General features: G+C 45.9%; 1 protein-coding gene across 1 annotated transcript in view; it reads right to left on the bottom strand.

The window, feature by feature from the left end:
- Positions 1-19695, bottom strand: part of MARCO (macrophage receptor with collagenous structure) — a 40944-nt gene extending 21249 nt beyond the window's left edge. The window contains exons 1-3 of the mRNA XM_040413069.1: positions 19655-19695; positions 19480-19569; positions 17158-17325 (exon numbers count right to left, since the gene is read on the bottom strand). Coding sequence (XP_040269003.1) covers positions 17158-17325; positions 19480-19569; positions 19655-19685 — 289 coding nt within the window. The 5' untranslated portion in view covers positions 19686-19695. The remainder of the gene's footprint in view (positions 1-17157; positions 17326-19479; positions 19570-19654) is intronic.
- Positions 19696-21351: the final 1656 nt, after the last annotated feature.

Below are 21351 nucleotides of genomic sequence, written 5' to 3'. Positions count from 1 at the left end.
TGCAGGCAGTGTGTTATAGAGCAGGAGGAGCTGAGCAGATTATATATACAGAGAACCTGTCACCGTGTAATCTGCAGGCAGCGTGTTATAGAGCAGGAGGAGCTGAGCAGATTATATATACAGAGAACCTGTCACCATGTAATCTGCAGGCAGTGTGTTATAGAGCAGGAGGAGCTGAGCAGATTATATATACAGAGGACCTGTCACCATGTAATCTGCAGGCAGTGTGTTATAGAGCAGGAGGAGCTGAGCAGATTATATATAGAGAACCTGTCACCATGTAATCTGCAGGCAGTGTGTTATAGAGCAGGAGGAGCTGAGCAGATTATATATAAAGAGAACTTGTCACCATGTAATCTGCAGGCAGTGTGTTATAGAGCAGGAGGAGCTGAGCAGATTATATATAGAGAACCTGTCACCGTGTAATCTGCAGGCAGTGTGTTATAGAGCAGGAGGAGCCGAGCAGATTATATATACAGAGAACCTGTCACCATGTAATCTGCAGGCAGCGTGTTATAGAGCAGGAGGAGCTGAGCATATACATTATTATTATAGAAATATATATATACATTATTACGGTGACTCCTGCAGTATAGAAATCTATATATCGAAAAAGGTTAAAGTTCAGCTTCCAATAAAAAACTGTAGCTTTATTGTTATGCGGTAAAAACCAAACACGTATCATACACAGTCTACGCGTTTCGGACCATCAAATTTCGGTGCTTACTCATGACGTGTAAAATTGTGAATGTTCACATCCCTTTGTGTTGCACCAATTAATCAAGATACCGGCATCAAAGTATTGTGCAATTTGGTTTCTCTATTGGCGTGTTAAGTCAAAAAGATACAGAATACGTGTATGTGGAACCGATTATTTCTATTTTTCTGCCTCACTAAAGGTGCAGAAAGGAGAGTTTCCACCCCCCATGCGGCCGACAGTTGCTGGTATTGGCTCTTACTCCGATAGAGGGGGTGGATTCTCTCCTTTAACCTGTGGTTCCGCAAATTCCTGGATATTTGAAGGACACTTGTACAGTTTTACAATCTTTTAATGGCCTTAAGTGGAATGAAAAATAAAGGTGGATTACGGCAGATGTGGCGTCTCTGTACAGCAATATTCCTATTTACAGACTGTAGGATTGCGCAGGGGTCCGTCGTTGACGGAAGGTATGTGTCACCGAGGGTCCTGGCCTCAGTGGAGTAAGAGCCGGTATTTTCAGGTGTCAGCGGCAGCTAGTGCTGGTTGACACTTTACTATTTTAGTATGGCTGTATAGCTGATCCGGGACGGCTCTTACTGGGAGTAGGCAAAGTGCTGGGTGGGTGACTACTCCCCACGTTCCAGGCCGGGTCTTGGGCTATAAAACACAGGCAGCAGTGTCAGGTGGGGTGGATTACTCCTCTCTGTCAGTCTCTGTGTTGGGACCTGGATTAAGGACTGCTACCTTGTTGGTGTGAAAGCAGGTGGCTTCAGCTTTGTCCAAGGACTTCTTCTTCTTTGCTGCATGGTGTGAACGGACACCAGAATCACAAGGCGACTGTTTTCCTTGAAACTGACTTTTTGTTTTGTCACTTACTTAATGTGTGAATAAACACTGAACAGTTTAATTTAAAGACTTTGTTGTTACCTCTGTTCTGCGTCCGCTAACCTGCCTACCAGAGCGAAAACATTAAATGGTATGGACGCTACATCGATGATGTATTGATTATATGGACCGGCGATGCAGCGGACATACCAGTATTTGGGCATTGACTCACTGAAATGCAGTATACATCATGACCCAGAATCAATAGAGTTTTTGGATTTGCGCCTGTATGGGGATGGCACTAGTACATCAACCTACAGAAAGGATACGACAGGTAACACCACTTTACTGGCGACTTCATGCCATCCACCCCATGGAACAAAAAACCTACCTACAGAAGGAATGATAACAGCAAGGCGGAACTGATAGGAAACCGACGGCGTGCAAGAAAGTATATGGTTCAGTCTATAGAAAGGGCCGAACAATGGGCAGAAATACAATAGGAAACCGACGGCGTGAAAGAAAGTATATGGTTCAGTCTATAGAAAGGGCCGAACAATGGGCAGAAATACAATAGGAAACCGACGGCGTGAAAGAAAGTATATGGTTCAGTCTATAGAAAGGGCCGAACAATGGGCAGAAATACAATAGGAAACCGACGGCGTGCAAGAAAGTATATGGTTCAGTCTATAGAAAGGGCCGAACAATGGGCAGAAATACAATAGGAAACCGACGGCGTGAAAGAAAGTATATGGTTCAGTCTATAGAAAGGGCCAAACAATGGGCAGAAATACAATAGGAAACCGACGGCGTGAAAGAAAGTATATGGTTCAGTCTATAGAAAGGGCCAAACAATGGGCAGAAATACAATAGGAAACCGACGGCGTGAAAGAAAGTATATGGTTCAGTCTATAGAAAGGGCCGAACAATGGGCAGAAATACAATAGGAAACCGACGGCGTGAAAGAAAGTATATGGTTCAGTCTATAGAAAGGGCCGAACAATGGGCAGAAATACAATAGGAAACCGACGGCGTGAAAGAAAGTATATGGTTCAGTCTATAGAAAGGGCCGAACAATGGGCAGAAATACAATAGGAAACCGACGGCGTGAAAGAAAGTATATGGTTCAGTCTATAGAAAGGGCCGAACAATGGGCAGAAATACGATAGGAAACCGACGGCGTGAAAGAAAGTATATGGTTCAGTCTATAGAAAGGGCCAAACAATGGGCAGAAATACAATAGGAAACCGACGGCGTGAAAGAAAGTATATGGTTCAGTCTATAGAAAGAGCCGAACAATGGGCAGAAATACAATAGGAAACCGACTGCGTGAAAGAAAGTATATGGTTCAGTCTATAGAAAGGGCCGAACAATGGGCAGAAATACAATAGGAAACCGACTGCGTGAAAGAAAGTATATGGTTCAGTCTATAGAAAGGGCCGAACAATGGGCAGAAATACAATAGGAAACCGACGGCGTGAAAGAAAGTATATGGTTCAGTCTATAGAAAGGGCCGAACAATGGGCAGAAATACAATAGGAAACCGACGGCGTGAAAGAAAGTATATGGTTCAGTCTATAGAAAGGGCCGAACAATGGGCAGAAATACAATAGGAAACCGACGGCGTGAAAGAAAGTATATGGTTCAGTCTATAGAAAGGGCCGAACAATGGGCAGAAATACAATAGGAAACCGACGGCGTGAAAGAAAGTATATGGTTCAGTCTATAGAAAGGGCCGAACAATGGGCAGAAATACAATAGGAAACCGACGGCGTGAAAGAAAGTATATGGTTCAGTCTATAGAAAGGGCCAAACAATGGGCAGAAATACGATAGGAAACCGACGGCGTGAAAGAAAGTATATGGTTCAGTCTATAGAAAGGGCCAAACAATGGGCAGAAATACAATAGGAAACCGACGGCGTGAAAGAAAGTATATGGTTCAGTCTATAGAAAGAGCCGAACAATGGGCAGAAATACAATAGGAAACCGACGGCGTGAAAGAAAGTATATGGTTCAGTCTATAGAAAGGGCCAAACAATGGGCAGAAATAAAATAGGAAACCGACGGCGTGAAAGAAAGTATATGGTTCAGTCTATAGAAAGGGCCAAACAATGGGCAGAAATACAATAGGAAACCGACGGCGTGAAAGAAAGTATATGGTTCAGTCTATAGAAAGGGCCGAACAATGGGCAGAAATACAATAGGAAACCGACGGCGTGAAAGAAAGTATATGGTTCAGTCTATAGAAAGAGCCGAACAATGGGCAGAAATACAATAGGAAACCGACGGCGTGAAAGAAAGTATATGGTTCAGTCTATAGAAAGGGCCAAACAATGGGCAGAAATAAAATAGGAAACCGACGGCGTGAAAGAAAGTATATGGTTCAGTCTATAGAAAGGGCCAAACAATGGGCAGAAATACAATAGGAAACCGACGGCGTGAAAGAAAGTATATGGTTCAGTCTATAGAAAGGGCCGAACAATGGGCAGAAATACAATAGGAAACCGACGGCGTGAAAGAAAGTATATGGTTCAGTCTATAGAAAGGGCCGAACAATGGGCAGAAATACAATAGGAAACCGACGGCGTGAAAGAAAGTATATGGTTCAGTCTATAGAAAGAGCCGAACAATGGGCAGAAATACGATAGGAAACCGACGGCGTGAAAGAAAGTATATGGTTCAGTCTATAGAAAGGGCCAAACAATGGGCAGAAATACAATAGGAAACCGACGGCGTGAAAGAAAGTATATGGTTCAGTCTATAGAAAGGGCCAAACAATGGGCAGAAATACAATAGGAAACCGACGGCGTGAAAGAAAGTATATGGTTCAGTCTATAGAAAGGGCCGAACAATGGGCAGAAATACAATAGGAAACCGACGGCGTGAAAGAAAGTATATGGTTCAGTCTATAGAAAGAGCCGAACAATGGGCAGAAATACGATAGGAAACCGACGGCGTGAAAGAAAGTATATGGTTCAGTCTATAGAAAGGGCCGAACAATGGGCAGAAATACAATAGGAAACCGACGGCGTGAAAGAAAGTATATGGTTCAGTCTATAGAAAGGGCCGAACAATGGGCAGAAATACAATAGGAAACCGACGGCGTGAAAGAAAGTATATGGTTCAGTCTATAGAAAGGGCCGAACAATGGGCAGAAATACAATAGGAAACCGACGGCGTGAAAGAAAGTATATAGTTCAGTCTATAGAAAGGGCCGAACAATGGGCAGAAATACAATAGGAAACCGACGGCGTGAAAGAAAGTATATGGTTCAGTCTATAGAAAGGGCCGAACAATGGGCAGAAATACAATAGGAAACCGACGGCGTGAAAGAAAGTATATGGTTCAGTCTATAGAAAGGGCCGAACAATGGGCAGAAATACGATAGGAAACCGACGGCGTGAAAGAAAGTATATGGTTCAGTCTATAGAAAGGGCCAAACAATGGGCAGAAATACAATAGGAAACCGACGGCGTGAAAGAAAGTATATGGTTCAGTCTATAGAAAGGGCCGAACAATGGGCAGAAATACAATAGGAAACCGACGGCGTGAAAGAAAGTATATGGTTCAGTCTATAGAAAGGGCCGAACAATGGGCAGAAATACAATAGGAAACCGACGGCGTGAAAGAAAGTATATAGTTCAGTCTATAGAAAGGGCCGAACAATGGGCAGAAATACAATAGGAAACCGACGGCGTGAAAGAAAGTATATGGTTCAGTCTATAGAAAGGGCCGAACAATGGGCAGAAATACAATAGGAAACCGACGGCGTGAAAGAAAGTATATGGTTCAGTCTATAGAAAGGGCCGAACAATGGGCAGAAATACAATAGGAAACCGACGGCGTGCAAGAAAGTATATGGTTCAGTCTATAGAAAGGGCCAAACAATGGGCAGAAATACAATAGGAAACCGACGGCGTGAAAGAAAGTATATGGTTCAGTCTATAGAAAGGGCCGAACAATGGGCAGAAATACAATAGGAAACCGACGGCGTGAAAGAAAGTATATGGTTCAGTCTATAGAAAGGGCCGAACAATGGGCAGAAATACAATAGGAAACCGACGGCGTGAAAGAAAGTATATGGTTCAGTCTATAGAAAGGGCCAAACAATGGGCAGAAATACAATAGGAAACCGACGGCGTGAAAGAAAGTATATGGTTCAGTCTATAGAAAGGGCCAAACAATGGGCAGAAATACAATAGGAAACCGACGGCGTGAAAGAAAGTATATGGTTCAGTCTATAGAAAGGGCCAAACAATGGGCAGAAATACAATAGGAAACCGACGGCGTGAAAGAAAGTATATGGTTCAGTCTATAGAAAGGGCCGAACAATGGGCAGAAATACAATAGGAAACCGACGGCGTGAAAGAAAGTATATAGTTCAGTCTATAGAAAGGGCCGAACAATGGGCAGAAATACAATAGGAAACCGACGGCGTGAAAGAAAGTATATGGTTCAGTCTATAGAAAGGGCCGAACAATGGGCAGAAATACAATAGGAAACCGACGGCGTGAAAGAAAGTATATGGTTCAGTCTATAGAAAGGGCCGAACAATGGGCAGAAATACAATAGGAAACCGACGGCGTGAAAGAAAGTATATGGTTCAGTCTATAGAAAGGGCCAAACAATGGGCAGAAATACAATAGGAAACCGACGGCGTGAAAGAAAGTATATGGTTCAGTCTATAGAAAGGGCCGAACAATGGGCAGAAATACAATAGGAAACCGACGGCGTGAAAGAAAGTATATGGTTCAGTCTATAGAAAGGGCCGAACAATGGGCAGAAATACAATAGGAAACCGACGGCGTGAAAGAAAGTATATGGTTCAGTCTATAGAAAGGGCCGAACAATGGGCAGAAATACAATAGGAAACCGACGGCGTGAAAGAAAGTATATGGTTCAGTCTATAGAAAGGGCCGAACAATGGGCAGAAATAGATTCGTTTTTCCTGATAAGACGGGAAGCCGGTAACTGTTCCGAGTTATAGTGAAGAGTAGACAGAGATTTGTAAAGTGATACAGCGACATCTGCCAGTGTTACATTTTGATAAGGATTGGAAAGAGATAGTCAATGAAGGGGTTAAGTGTGTAGCTTGAAAAGCGTCAACTCTGGGACAAAGGATCAGTCCCAGTCTTTTTTATGATCGGCCCGTATGGCTGTCCTGTAGAGGGAGTTACAAACGTGATGTATTTGTAGTAATCGCATCTACTGCTGATGGCAGACGTCGCACCGCAACGCAGAATCTGCCGTGTATGTGATGACCGGCAAGGAGGGTCTGGTACAATATGTAGGCTGTACCACAAACCAGATAAAAAATAGGATCCGCAAACATATATCAGACATTCCCCATCATAAAACCCGACATGCATGTGCACACGGCGGACCCAACGGCGGACCCAACGGCGGCCCCAACGGCGGACCCAACGGCGGTTGTATTCAGGGAGTAGAAAGAGTTCCTTTTCCAATCGGATCATCAGCGAGAACCCCGGAGCCGAGAGGCTCTCCTACAGGCCTGGAAACACGACTTCATTTTGCAATAATGGCAAAGGGATTTATTTTCATGTACTTTATTTAATACTTTTAGTTTTTTTTGGTGTCCTGCAAGTTCTCCTCCCCCATGGTCCATGTGATTGTACAAAGGGATGTGAACATTCACAATTTTACATGTCATGAGTAAGGACCGAGATTTGATGGTCCGAAACGCGTGGACTGTGTGGACTGTGTATGTAATACGTGTTTGGATTTTACCGCATAACAATAAAACGACAGTTTTTTATTGGAAGCTGAACTTTAACCTTTTTCAATTGTTGACTGACAGCCGAGTCTGGGCTATGTCCGCGCCTCCATAAGGACGACACAGGGGAGCGCTGCCTTACTGTACTCTCTATATGTATATATCTACATTATTAGGGTGACCCCTACAGTATAGAAATCTCTATATACAGTGGATATACAAAGTCTACACGCCCCTGTATGTGTCCTCTATATATACAGTGGATATACAAAGTCTACACGCCCCTGTATGTGTCCTCTATATATACAGTGGATATACAAAGTCTACACGCCCCTGTATGTGTCCTCTATATATACAGTGGATATAAAAAGTCTACACGCCCCTGTATGTGTCCTCTATATATACAGTGGATATAAAAAGTCTACACGCCCCTGTATGTGTCCTCTATATATACAGTCTACACACCCCTGTATGTGTCCTCTATATATACAGTGGATATACAAAGTCTACACGCCCCTGTATGTGTCCTCTATATATACAGTGGATATACAAAGTCTACACGCCCCTGTATGTGTCCTCTATATATACAGTGGATATACAAAGTCTACACGCCCCTGTATGTGTCCTCTATATATACAGTGGATATAAAAAGTCTACACGCCCCTGTATGTGTCCTCTATATATACAGTGGATATACAAAGTCTACACGCCCCTGTATGTGTCCTCTATATATACAGTGGATATACAAAGTCTACACGCCCCTGTATGTGTCCTCTATATATACAGTGGATATACAAAGTCTACACGCCCCTGTATGTGTCCTCTATATATACAGTGGATATACAAAGTCTACACGCCCCTGTATGTGTCCTCTATATATACAGTGGATATAAAAAGTCTACACGCCCCTGTATGTGTCCTCTATATATACAGTGGATATACAAAGTCTACACGCCCCTGTATGTGTCCTCTATATATACAGTGGATATACAAAGTCTACACGCCCCTGTATGTGTCCTCTATATATACAGTGGATATACAAAGTCTACACGCCCCTGTATGTGTCCTCCATATATACAGTGGATATAAAAAGTCTACACGCCCCTGTATGTGTCCTCTATATATACAGTGGATATAAAAAGTCTACACGCCCCTGTATGTGTCCTCTATATATACAGTCTACACACCCCTGTATGTGTCCTCTATATATACAGTGGATATACAAAGTCTACACGCCCCTGTATGTGTCCTCTATATATACAGTGGATATACAAAGTCTACACGCCCCTGTATGTGTCCTCTATATATACAGTGGATATACAAAGTCTACACGCCCCTGTATGTGTCCTCTATATATACAGTGGATATACAAAGTCTACACGCCCCTGTATGTGTCCTCCATATATACAGTGGATATAAAAAGTCTACACGCCCCTGTATGTGTCCTCTATATATACAGTGGATATACAAAGTCTACACGCCCCTGTATGTGTCCTCTATATATACAGTGGATATAAAAAGTCTACACGCCCCTGTATGTGTCCTCTATATATACAGTGGATATAAAAAGTCTACACGCCCCTGTATGTGTCCTCTATATATACAGTGGATATAAAAAGTCTACACGCCCCTGTATGTGTCCTCTATATATACAGTGGATATAAAAAGTCTACACACCCCTGTATGTGTCCTCTATATATACAGTGGATATACAAAGTCTACACGCCCCTGTATGTGTCCTCTATATATACAGTCTACACACCCCTGTATGTGTCCTCTATATATACAGTGGATATAAAAAGTCTACACGCCCCTGTATGTGTCCTCTATATATACAGTGGATATACAAAGTCTACACGCCCCTGTATGTGTCCTCTATATATACAGTGGATATAAAAAGTCTACACGCCCCTGTATGTGTCCTCTATATATACAGTGGATATACAAAGTCTACACGCCCCTGTATGTGTCCTCTATATATACAGTGGATATAAAAAGTCTACACGCCCCTGTATGTGTCCTCTATATATACAGTGGATATAAAAAGTCTACACACCCCTGTATGTGTCCTCTATATATACAGTGGATATAAAAAGTCTACACGCCCCTGTATGTGTCCTCTATATATACAGTGGATATAAAAAGTCTACACACCCCTGTATGTGTCCTCTATATATACAGTGGATATACAAAGTCTACACGCCCCTGTATGTGTCCTCTATATATACAGTCTACACACCCCTGTATGTGTCCTCTATATATACAGTGGATATAAAAAGTCTACACGCCCCTGTATGTGTCCTCCATATATACAGTGGATATAAAAAGTCTACACACCCCTGTATGTGTCCTCTATATATACAGTGGATATACAAAGTCTACACGCCCCTGTATGTGTCCTCTATATATACAGTGGATATAAAAAGTCTACACGCCCCTGTATGTGTCCTCTATATATACAGTGGATATAAAAAGTCTACACGCCCCTGTATGTGTCCTCTATATATACAGTGGATATAAAAAGTCTACACGCCCCTGTATGTGTCCTCTATATATACAGTGGATATAAAAAGTCTACACGCCCCTGTATGTGTCCTCTATATATACAGTGGATATAAAAAGTCTACACGCCCCTGTATGTGTCCTCTATATATACAGTGGATATACAAAGTCTACACGCCCCTGTATGTGTCCTCCATATATACAGTGGATATAAAAAGTCTACACGCCCCTGTATGTGTCCTCTATATATACAGTGGATATAAAAAGTCTACACGCCCCTGTATGTGTCCTCTATATATACAGTCTACACACCCCTGTATGTGTCCTCTATATATACAGTGGATATACAAAGTCTACACGCCCCTGTATGTGTCCTCTATATATACAGTGGATATACAAAGTCTACACGCCCCTGTATGTGTCCTCTATATATACAGTGGATATACAAAGTCTACACGCCCCTGTATGTGTCCTCTATATATACAGTGGATATACAAAGTCTACACGCCCCTGTATGTGTCCTCTATATATACAGTGGATATACAAAGTCTACACGCCCCTGTATGTGTCCTCCATATATACAGTGGATATAAAAAGTCTACACGCCCCTGTATGTGTCCTCCATATATACAGTGGATATAAAAAGTCTACACGCCCCTGTATGTGTCCTCTATATATACAGTGGATATACAAAGTCTACACGCCCCTGTATGTGTCCTCTATATATACAGTGGATATAAAAAGTCTACACGCCCCTGTATGTGTCCTCTATATATACAGTGGATATAAAAAGTCTACACACCCCTGTATGTGTCCTCTATATATACAGTGGATATAAAAAGTCTACACGCCCCTGTATGTGTCCTCTATATATACAGTGGATATAAAAAGTCTACACACCCCTGTATGTGTCCTCTATATATACAGTGGATATACAAAGTCTACACGCCCCTGTATGTGTCCTCTATATATACAGTCTACACACCCCTGTATGTGTCCTCTATATATACAGTGGATATAAAAAGTCTACACGCCCCTGTATGTGTCCTCTATATATACAGTGGATATACAAAGTCTACACGCCCCTGTATGTGTCCTCCATATATACAGTGGATATAAAAAGTCTACACGCCCCTGTATGTGTCCTCTATATATACAGTGGATATACAAAGTCTACACGCCCCTGTATGTGTCCTCTATATATACAGTCTACACACCCCTGTATGTGTCCTCTATATATACAGTGGATATAAAAAGTCTACACGCCCCTGTATGTGTCCTCTATATATACAGTGGATATACAAAGTCTACACGCCCCTGTATGTGTCCTCCATATATACAGTGGATATAAAAAGTCTACACGCCCCTGTATGTGTCCTCTATATATACAGTGGATATACAAAGTCTACACGCCCCTGTATGTGTCCTCTATATATACAGTGGATATAAAAAGTCTACACGCCCCTGTATGTGTCCTCTATATATACAGTGGATATAAAAAGTCTACACACCCCTGTATGTGTCCTCTATATATACAGTGGATATAAAAAGTCTACACGCCCCTGTATGTGTCCTCTATATATACAGTGGATATAAAAAGTCTACACACCCCTGTATGTGTCCTCTATATATACAGTGGATATACAAAGTCTACACGCCCCTGTATGTGTCCTCTATATATACAGTCTACACACCCCTGTATGTGTCCTCTATATATACAGTGGATATAAAAAGTCTACACGCCCCTGTATGTGTCCTCCATATATACAGTGGATATAAAAAGTCTACACACCCCTGTATGTGTCCTCTATATATACAGTGGATATACAAAGTCTACACGCCCCTGTATGTGTCCTCTATATATACAGTGGATATAAAAAGTCTACACGCCCCTGTATGTGTCCTCTATATATACAGTGGATATAAAAAGTCTACACGCCCCTGTATGTGTCCTCTATATATACAGTGGATATAAAAAGTCTACACGCCCCTGTATAAATGTCAGGTTTCTGTGATGTAAAAAAACGAGACAAAGATAAATCATTTCAGAACTTTTTCCCCCTTTAATGTGACCTATAAACTGTACAACTCAATGGGAAACAAACTGAAATCTTTTAGGTGGAGGGAAGAAAACAAAAAACACTAAAATAATGTGGTTGCAGAAGTGTGCACGCCCTCCTATAGCTGGGGATGTAGCTGTGCTCAGAATGAAGCAATCACATACAGAATCCTGTTAGATAGCAGTCGGCATACACCGGCCGTCATGTAAAGGGCCTCTGATTAACCCCAGATAAAGCTCAGCTGCTCTAGTTGGTCTTTCCTGAAGTTTTCTTGGTCACATCCGACAGCAGAAGCCACGGTCCACAGAGAGCTTCCAAAGCATCAGAGGGATCTCATTGTTAGAAGGTATTAGTCAGGAGAAGGGGACAAAAGAATGTCCAAGGCATTAGATCTACCATGGAACACAGTGGAGACCGTCATCATCAAGTGGAGAAGATATGGCCCAACCGTGACATCACCAAGAACTGTCTTTAGATAATGGACAAATCTAAATTCCCCTCAGTGAATGAGGGGAATATAGAATGGAAGAGAAAGGGGCACACAATAGGATAGTATGTATCTACAAGTAAAAGGATGTAGTGAGGATTATGGAGGCTCACCTTTTGGGGTTGTGCTAGTATAATGAGACCTTTATACCGGGACTGCAGCCGCAGCCTGTGTGTTCTTTCGGATGGGATGTCCAGTCCCCCAAAAATAAAAAGTTGCAGTAAAAGAAAAGAGGTTCTGCTTTGGCGCGAATCCACGATGGAGACAGTCTCAATTGAGTAGATTCTTCTTATTTATTAGAATGTCTCCATCGTGGATTCGCGCTGAAGCAGAACCTCTTTTCTTTTACTATCACCAAGAACTGGACGTCCCTCCAAAATTAATGAAAAGACGAGAAGAAAACTGGTCTGGGAGGCGACCAAGAGGCCGACAGCAACATTACAGGAGCTGCAGGAATATCTGGCCAGTCCTGGCCGTGTGGTCAATGTGACAACAATCTCCCGTATTCTTCATATGTCTGGGCTATGGGGCAGAGGGGCAAGACGAAAGCCTCTTCTTACCAAGAAAAACATCCAAGCCGGGCTACATTCTGCAAAAACACATCTAAAGTCTCCCAAAAGCATGTGGGAAAAGGTGTTATGGTCTGATGAGACCAAGGTGGAACTTTTTGGACATAATTCCAAAAGATATGTTTGGCCCCAAAACAACATCATCAAAAGAACACCACCCCCACAGTGAAGCCTGGTGGGGGCAGTATCATGCCAAGGGGCTGTTCTTCTTCAGCTGGAACTGGGGCCTTAGTTAAGCTAGAGGGATTTCTGAACAGTTCCAAATACCGGTCAATATTGGCCAAAACCTTCAGGCTTCTGCTGGAAAGCTGAACATGAAGAGGAACTTCATATCTCAGCATGACAACGACCCAAAGCATCCATCCAAATCAACCAAGGAATGGCTTCACCAGAAGAAGAGGAAAGTTGTGGAATGGCCCAGCCAGAGCCCAGACCTGAATCCGCTTGACAATCTGTGGGGTGATCTGAAGAGGGCTGTGCCCAGGAGATGCCCTCGCAATCTGTGGGGTGATCTGAAGAGGGCTGTGCCCAGGAGATGCCCTCGCAGTCTGTGGGGTGATCTGAAGAGGGCTGTGCCCAGGAGATGCCCTCGCAATCTGTGGGGTGATCTGAAGAGGGCTGTGCCCAGGAGATGCCCTCGCAGTCTGTGGGGTGATCTGAAGAGGGCCGTGCCCAGGAGATGCCCTCGCAGTCTGTGGGGTGATCTGAAGAGGGCCGTGCTCAGAAGATGTCCTCACAATCTGTGGGGTGATCTGAAGAGGGCTGTGCCCAGGAGATGCCCTCGCAATCTGTGGGGTGATCTGAAGACGGCCGTGCTCAGAAGATGCCCTCGCAGTCTGTGGGGTCATCTGAAGAGGGCTGTGCCCAGGAGATGCCCTCGCAGTCTGTGGGGTGATCTGAAGAGGGCCGTGCCCAGGAGATGCCCTCACAGTTTGTGGGGTGATCTGAAGAGGGCTGTGCCCAGGAGATGCCCTCGCAATCTGTGGGGTGATCTGAAGAGGGCTGTGCCCAGGAGATGCCCTCGTAAATCTGTGGGGTGATCTGAAGAGGGCTGTGCCCAGGAGATGCCCTCGCAATCTGTGGGGTGATCTGAAGAGGGCCGTGCCCAGGAGATGCCCTCGCAATCTGTGGGGTGATCTGAAGAGGGTTGTGCCCAAGAGATGCCCTCGCAATCTGTGGGGTGATCTGAAGAGGGCTGTGCCCAGGAGATGCCCTCGCAATCTGTGGGGTGATCTGAAGAGGGCCGTGCCCAGGAGATGCCATCGCAATCTGTGGGGTGATCTGAAGAGGGTTGTGCCCAGGAGATGCCCTCGCAGTCTGTGGGGTGATCTGAAGAGGGCTGTGCCCAGGAGATGCCCTCGCAGTCTGTGGGGTGATCTGAAGAGGGCTGTGCCCAGGAGATGCCCTTGCAATCTGTGGGGTGATCTGAAGAGGGCTGTGCCCAGGAGATGCCCTCGCAGTCTGTGGGGTGATCTGAAGAGAGCTGTGCCCAGGAGATGCCCTCGTAGTCTGTGGGGTGATCTGAAGAGGGCTGTGCCCAGGAGATGCCCTCGCAGTCTGTGGGGTGATCTGAAGAGGGCCGTGCCCAGGAGATGCCCTCGCAGTCTGTGGGGTGATCTGAAGAGTGCTGTGCCCAGTAGATGCCCTCGCAATCTGTGGGGTGATCTGAAGAGGGCTGTGCCCAGGAGATGCCCTCGCAATCTGTGGGGTGATCTGAAGAGGGCTGTGCCCAGGAGATGCCCTCCTAGTCTGTGGGGTGATCTGAAGAAGGCTGTGCCCAGGAGATGCCCTCGCAGTCTGTGGGGTGATCTGAAGAGGGCTGTGCCCAGGAGATGCCCTCCTAGTCTGTGGGGTGATCTGAAGAGGGCTGTGCCCAGGAGATGCCCTCGCAGTCTGTGGGGTGATCTGAAGAGGGCTGTGCCCAGGAGATGCCCTCCTAGTCTGTGGGGTGATCTGAAGAGGGCTGTGCTGTGCAAAGAAGAGTCAAAATGTGCCCATGCTGATAGAATCATCCCCAAAAAGACTGAGTGCTGGAATAACATCAAAAGGTGCTACAACCAAGTATTAGTGTAAGGGTGTGAACACTTATGCAACCATATATTATTTTAGTTTTGTTTTCTTCCCTCCAAGATCTCAGTTTGTTTTTCCATTGAGTTGTACAGTTTATAGGTCACATTAAAGGGGGAAAAAGTTCTGAAATGATTTATCTTTGTCTCATTTTTTTACATCACAGAAACCGGACATTTATACAGGGGCGTGTAGACTTTATATATCCACTGTATATATAGAGGACACATACAGGGGTGTGTAGACTTTTTATATCCACTGTATATATAGAGGACACATACAGGGGCGTGTAGACTTTTTATATCCACTGTATATATAGAGGACACATACAGGGGCATGTAGACTTTGTATATCCACTGTATATATAGAGGACACATACAGGGGTGTGTAGACTTTTTATATCCACTGTATATATAGAGGACACATACAGGGGCGTGTAGACTTTTTATATCCACTGTATATATAGAGGACACATACAGGGGCGTGTAGACTTTGTATATCCACTGTATATATAGAGGACACATACAGGGGCGTGTAGACTTTTTATATCCACTGTATATATGGAGGACACATACAGGGGTGTGTAGACTTTTTATATCCACTGTATATATGGAGGACACATACAGGGGCGTGTAGACTTTGTATATCCACTGTATATATAGAGGACACATACAGGGGTGTGTAGACTTTTTATATCCACTGTATATATAGAGGACACATACAGGGGTGTGTAGACTGTATATAGAGAGGACACATACAGGGGTGTGTAGACTTTTTATATCCACTGTATATATAGAGGACACATACAGGGGCGTGTAGACTTTTTATATCCACTGTATATATAGAGGACACATACAGGGGCGTGTAGACTTTTTATATCCACTGTATGTATACATTATTAGGGTGACTCCTGCTGTATAGATAGTTGTGTGTGTGTGTATATATATATATATATTACGCTTTTTGTGAGGCAAGATATCCAAAAAATGGCTGTTCCGGCACCGTTTTTACTTTTTGTTTTTTACAATGTTCACCTGACCAGATCATGTGATATTTTTATACAGCCAGTCATTACGGACACGGCGACACCTAATATGTGCAATTTTTTTATTTTATTTTACACACAACATTTTTTTATTTATTTTTTGGGTGTCTGTCTTATGTAGGGGCTGATTTTTTGCGGGATGATGTGACAGTTTGATTGGTACTAATTTTGTGTACATATGACTTTTTTGATCACTTTTTATACCATTTTTTGGAAAGTGAGGTGGGTAAAATTACAATTCCATCATAGTTTTTTTTACGGCATTCACCGTGCGGTAAAAGTAACGTTATCCTTTTATAGATCAGGTTGTTACGTACGTGGTGATACCAAACATGTGCAGTGTTTTTTATCTTTTACATTTTTAATCAATTATGTGTGGATATAGGAAGAAGTTTGTGTTGTTTTTTTTTTTACTTTTTTCCCCACTTTTTGGACTCTTGGTTCTTGCAGATCCGATGGTTCTGATGCCTGTACGATACACGGCATAGTCTACTGCCTGATCAGGCTCCGATACACCATGACAAGCTGGATGCCCATGAAGGTGTTTGCCATGGCAACCATCAGGATGCTGCCACTCCCGATGGGAGCTCCCTCCCTGTTAACCCCTTCCACACAGCACTTCCTGTTGAGGCGGAGAGGGTGGAGGAAGACCGCTACCGCGCCGGCCATCCTGAACCCCCGTGTGGAGGCAGGAGAAGGTGCAGGGAATCTGGAGATCTGCAGACCACCGGGCAGGGGTTCATTGCATAGATCACTATGCTGCAGGTTCATCTACTAATTAACCCCTTCAATGCCCTGGACCACCAGGGGGTTTACAATTAACCCTTTCATGGTCCTCTACCACAAAGGAGGATCTTACAATTAATTCTTTCACAGCTACAAATTACTGATGTGTGTGCGTGTGTGTGCAAATAAAAATTAACCTCTTCACTGCCAAAGATCATGGGGTTGTTCTAGTTAAACCCTTTCTCTGCCCCAGACCACCAGGAGATTGTATGGTTTTCAATAGACCGCACAATCTGACACAATGCGATCCCTGTCCGAGGTGTGACCGGCTGGTGCTCACTCTTCAGACCCCCATTCGGCACTTTGTGGGGGCCTTAGGTCTGTCATGACGTCTACTTCCTTCTTCTGACTATGATGGTCTCATGGTGGGAAGCGACTTACCTGCGTTCGCTGTGAATGTAGACAACACCTTCGAGTACCCCAACATCCGGCAGATGACTTTCCCATCGTTCATGTCCCAGCTGTCATCACAGATGGTCCCCCATTCTCCATTGCGTTTCACCTCCACCCGCCCTTTATTTCCACCAACAATTCGCACAATGCTGCTGCCTGAAACAACTGGACAGAGGTGCATCCATTCAGAATCTGCTAAAACCTACTGGGCCCCCAGGATCCCCTGCTCTGGTCAGGTTCCCCCGCTCCCCCCAGGATTCCTTGCTTTCCCCAGGATGCCCCGCTCCCCCCAGGAGCCCTTGCTTTCCCCTTGATCCCCTGCTTTCCCCAGGATGCCCCAATCCCCCCAGGATGCCCCGCTCGCCTCAGGATGCCCCGCTCCCCTCAAGACCCCCTATTCCCCCCAGGATGCCCCAGTCCCCCCAGGAGCCCTTGCTTTCCCCTTGATCCCCTGCTTTCCCCAGGATGCCCCGCTCGCCTCAGGATGCCCCGCTCCCCCAGGATGCCCCAGTCCCCCCAGGAGCCCTTGCTTTCCCCTTGATCCCCTGATTTCCCCAGGATGCCCCGCTCGCCTCAGGATGCCCCGCTCCCCACAGGATGCCCTGGTTCCCCCAGGAGCCCTTGCTTTCCCCTTGATCCCCTGCTTTCCCCAGGATGCCCCCCTCGCCTCAGGATGCCCCGCTCCCCACAGAATGCCCTGGTTCCCCCAGGAGCCCTTGCTTTCCCCTTGATCCCCTGCTTTCCCCAGGATGCCCCGCTCGCCTCAGGATGCCCCGCTCCCCACAGGATGCCCTGGTCCCCCCAGGAGCCCTTGCTTTCCCCTTGATCCCCTGCTTTCCCCAGGATGCCCCAATCCCCCCAGGATGCCCCGCTCGCCTCAGGATGCCCCGCTCCCCTCAAGACCCCCTATTCCCCCCAGGATCCCTGCTCCCCCAGGATGCCCCAGTCCCCCCAGGAGCCCTTGCTTTCCCTTTGATCCCCTGCTTTCCCCTTGATCCTCTGCTTTTCCCAGGATGCCCCGCTCGCCTCAGGATGCCACGCTCCCCACAGGATGCCCCGCTCCCCCCAGGAGCCCTTGCTTTCCCCTTGATCCCCTGCTTTCCCCAGGATGCCCCGCTCCCCACAGGATGCCCCAGTCCCCCCAGGAGCCCTTGCTTTCCCCTTGATCCCCTGCTTTCCCCTTGATCCCCTGCTTTCCCCAGGATGCGCCCCTCGCCTGAGGATGCCCCGCTCCCCACAGGATGCCCTGGTCCCCCCAGGAGCCCTTGCTTTCCCCTTGATCCCCTGCTTTCCCCAGGATGCCCCGCTCGCCTCAGGATGCCCCGCTCCCCACAGGATGCCCTGGTCCCCCCAGGAGCCCTTGCTTTCCCCTTGATCCCCTGCTTTCCCCAGGATGCCCCAATCCCCCCAGGATGCCCCGCTCGCCTCAGGATGCCCCGCTCCCCTCAAGACCCCCTGTTCCCCCCCCAGGATCCCTGCTCCCCCAGGATGCCCCAGTCCCCCCGGGAGCCCTTGCTTTCCCCAGGATCCCGCCGCTCCCCACAGGATGCCCTGGTCCCCCCAGGAGCCCTTGCTTTCCCCTTGATCCCCTGCTTTCCCCAGGATGCCCCAATCCCCCCAGGATGCCCCGCTCGCCTCAGGATGCCCCGCTCCCCTCAAGACCCCCTGTTCCCCCCCCAGGATCCCTGCTCCCCCAGGATGCCCCAGTCCCCCCAGGAGCCCTTGCTTTCCCCAGGATCCCGCCGCTCCCCACAGGATGCCCTGGTCCCCCCAGGAGCCCTTGCTTTCCCCTTGATCCCCTGCTTTCCCCAGGATGCCCCAATCACCCCAGGATGCCCCGCTCGCCTCAGGATGCCCCGCTGCCCTCAAGACCCCCGATGATCCCCACTCCCCCAGGATTCCCCACCTTCTCCAGGATCCCCTGCTTTCCCCAGGATGCCCCAATCCCCCCAGGATCCCCCGTCTTCTCCAGGATCCCCCTGCTTCCCCCAGGCCTCAGCTTCCACATGAAGTAGTGGAGCCCCTCTTACCTGGAGGGCCACTTTTTTAAGAGAAAATCACAATAAAAAGCCCTGCACAAGTCTCACTGTCCTGAACGACAATGTGAATAGTGTTCTACTGATACAGGGGGCAGGTCATGAGTGCTCTGGGAAGGAGAGAGTTAAAACATAGCAGCGCCACCTCTCTGCAGGGTGAGGTATTTACACCGCCATCATGAGTCCCTCCCCCGAGGAGCAGCAGTGGCTCTTTCCTTCAAGAGATTGGCAATCAGAAAATCTGATCAGGGTTATTCATGGCTCTAGCATGTACCTGCTGAGCCGGGGGCCCCCATGTCCCCTTTTGCTCCAGGAGGGCCAGGAAGGCCGGGTTCTCCTTTAATGCCGTGATGTCCATTCACCCCTGAGGAGAGAAGACAGGACAGGGTGTGTGAGGCTGCAGTATATACTGACACAGCTGCACACAGGAGGGGCACGACACATCTCACCTGGACTCCCAGCCGCTCCTGTCTGCCCCATCGCCCCTTTCAATCCTAAAATATAAAGATCTGTGAGAAAATGGATGGACCCCACGCCGTGTGCTGGAAGTATACCGCATCGGGGGTGAGAGTACTATATGTCAGTATTATATACAGGTATCAGCACTAAGTGATGGTATATAGCAGATCTCATGTGTGTCAGGGGTGAGAGTACTATATGTCAGTATTATATACAGGTATCAGCACTAAGTGATGGTATATAGCAGACCTCATGTGTGTCAGGGGTGAGTACTATATGTCAGTATTATATACAGGTATCAGCACTAAGTGATGGTATATAGCAGACCTCATGTGTGTCAGGGGTGAGAGTACTATATGTCAGTATTATATACAGGTATCAGCACTAGTGATGGTATATAGCAGACCTCATGTGTGTCAGGGGTGAGAGTACTATATGTCAGTATTATATACAGGTATCAGCACTAGTGATGGTATATAGCAGACCTCATGTCTGTCAGGGGTGAGAGTACTATATGTCAGTATTATATACAGGTATCAGCACTAGTGATGGTATATAGCAGACCTCATGTGTGTCAGGGGTGAGAGTACTATATGTCAGTATTATATACAGGTATCAGCACTAGTGATGGTATATAGCAGACCTCATGTGTGTCAGGGGTGAGAGTACTATATGTCAGTATTATATACAGGTATCAGCACTAAGTGATGGTATATAGCAGACCTCATGTGTGTCAGGGGTGAGAGTACTATATGTCAGTATTATATACAGGTATCAGCACTAGTGATGGTATATAGCAGACCTCATGTGTGTCAGGGGTGAGAGTACTATATGTCAGTATTATATACAGGTATCAGCACTAAGTGATGGTATATAGCAGACCTCATGTGTGTCAGGGGTGAGAGTACTATATGTCAGTATTATATACAGGTATCAGCACTAGTGATGGTATATAGCAGACCTCATGTGTGTCAGGGGTGAGAGTACTATATGTCAGTATTATATACAGGTATCAGCACTAAGTGATGGTATATAGCAGATCTCATGTGTGTCAGGGGTGAGAGTACTATATGTCAGTATTATATACAGGTATCAGCACTAGTGATGGTATATAGCAGACCTCATGTGTGTCAGGGGTGAGAGTACTATATGTCAGTATTATATACAGGTATCAGCACTAGTGATGGTATATAGCAGACCTCATGTCTGTCAGGGGTGAGTACTATATGTCAGTATTATATACAGGTATCAGCACTAAGTGATGGTATATAGCAGATCTCATGTGTGTCAGGGGTGAGTACTATATGTCAGTATTATATACAGGTATCAGCACTAAGTGATGGTATATAGCAGACCTCATGTGTGTCAGGGGTGAGAGTACTATATGTCAGTATTATATACAGGTATCAGCACTAGTGATGGTATATAGCAGACCTCATGTGTGTCAGGGGTGAGAGTACTATATGTCAGTATTATATACAGGTATCAGCACTAGTGATGGTATATAGCAGACCCCATGTCTGTCAGGGGTGAGTACTATATGTCAGTATTATATACAGGTATCAGCACTAAGTGATGGTATATAGCAGATCTCATGTGTGTCAGGGGTGAGTACTATATGTCAGTATTATATACAGGTATCAGCACTAAGTGATGGTATATAGCAGACCTCATGTGTGTCAGGGGT

The sequence above is a fragment of the Bufo bufo genome, assembly GCF_905171765.1.
Source record: "Bufo bufo chromosome 7 unlocalized genomic scaffold, aBufBuf1.1 SUPER_7_unloc_3, whole genome shotgun sequence".
Classification (NCBI taxonomy): Eukaryota; Metazoa; Chordata; class Amphibia; order Anura; family Bufonidae; genus Bufo; species Bufo bufo.
This window is presented reverse-complemented; position numbering and strand designations above follow the sequence as displayed.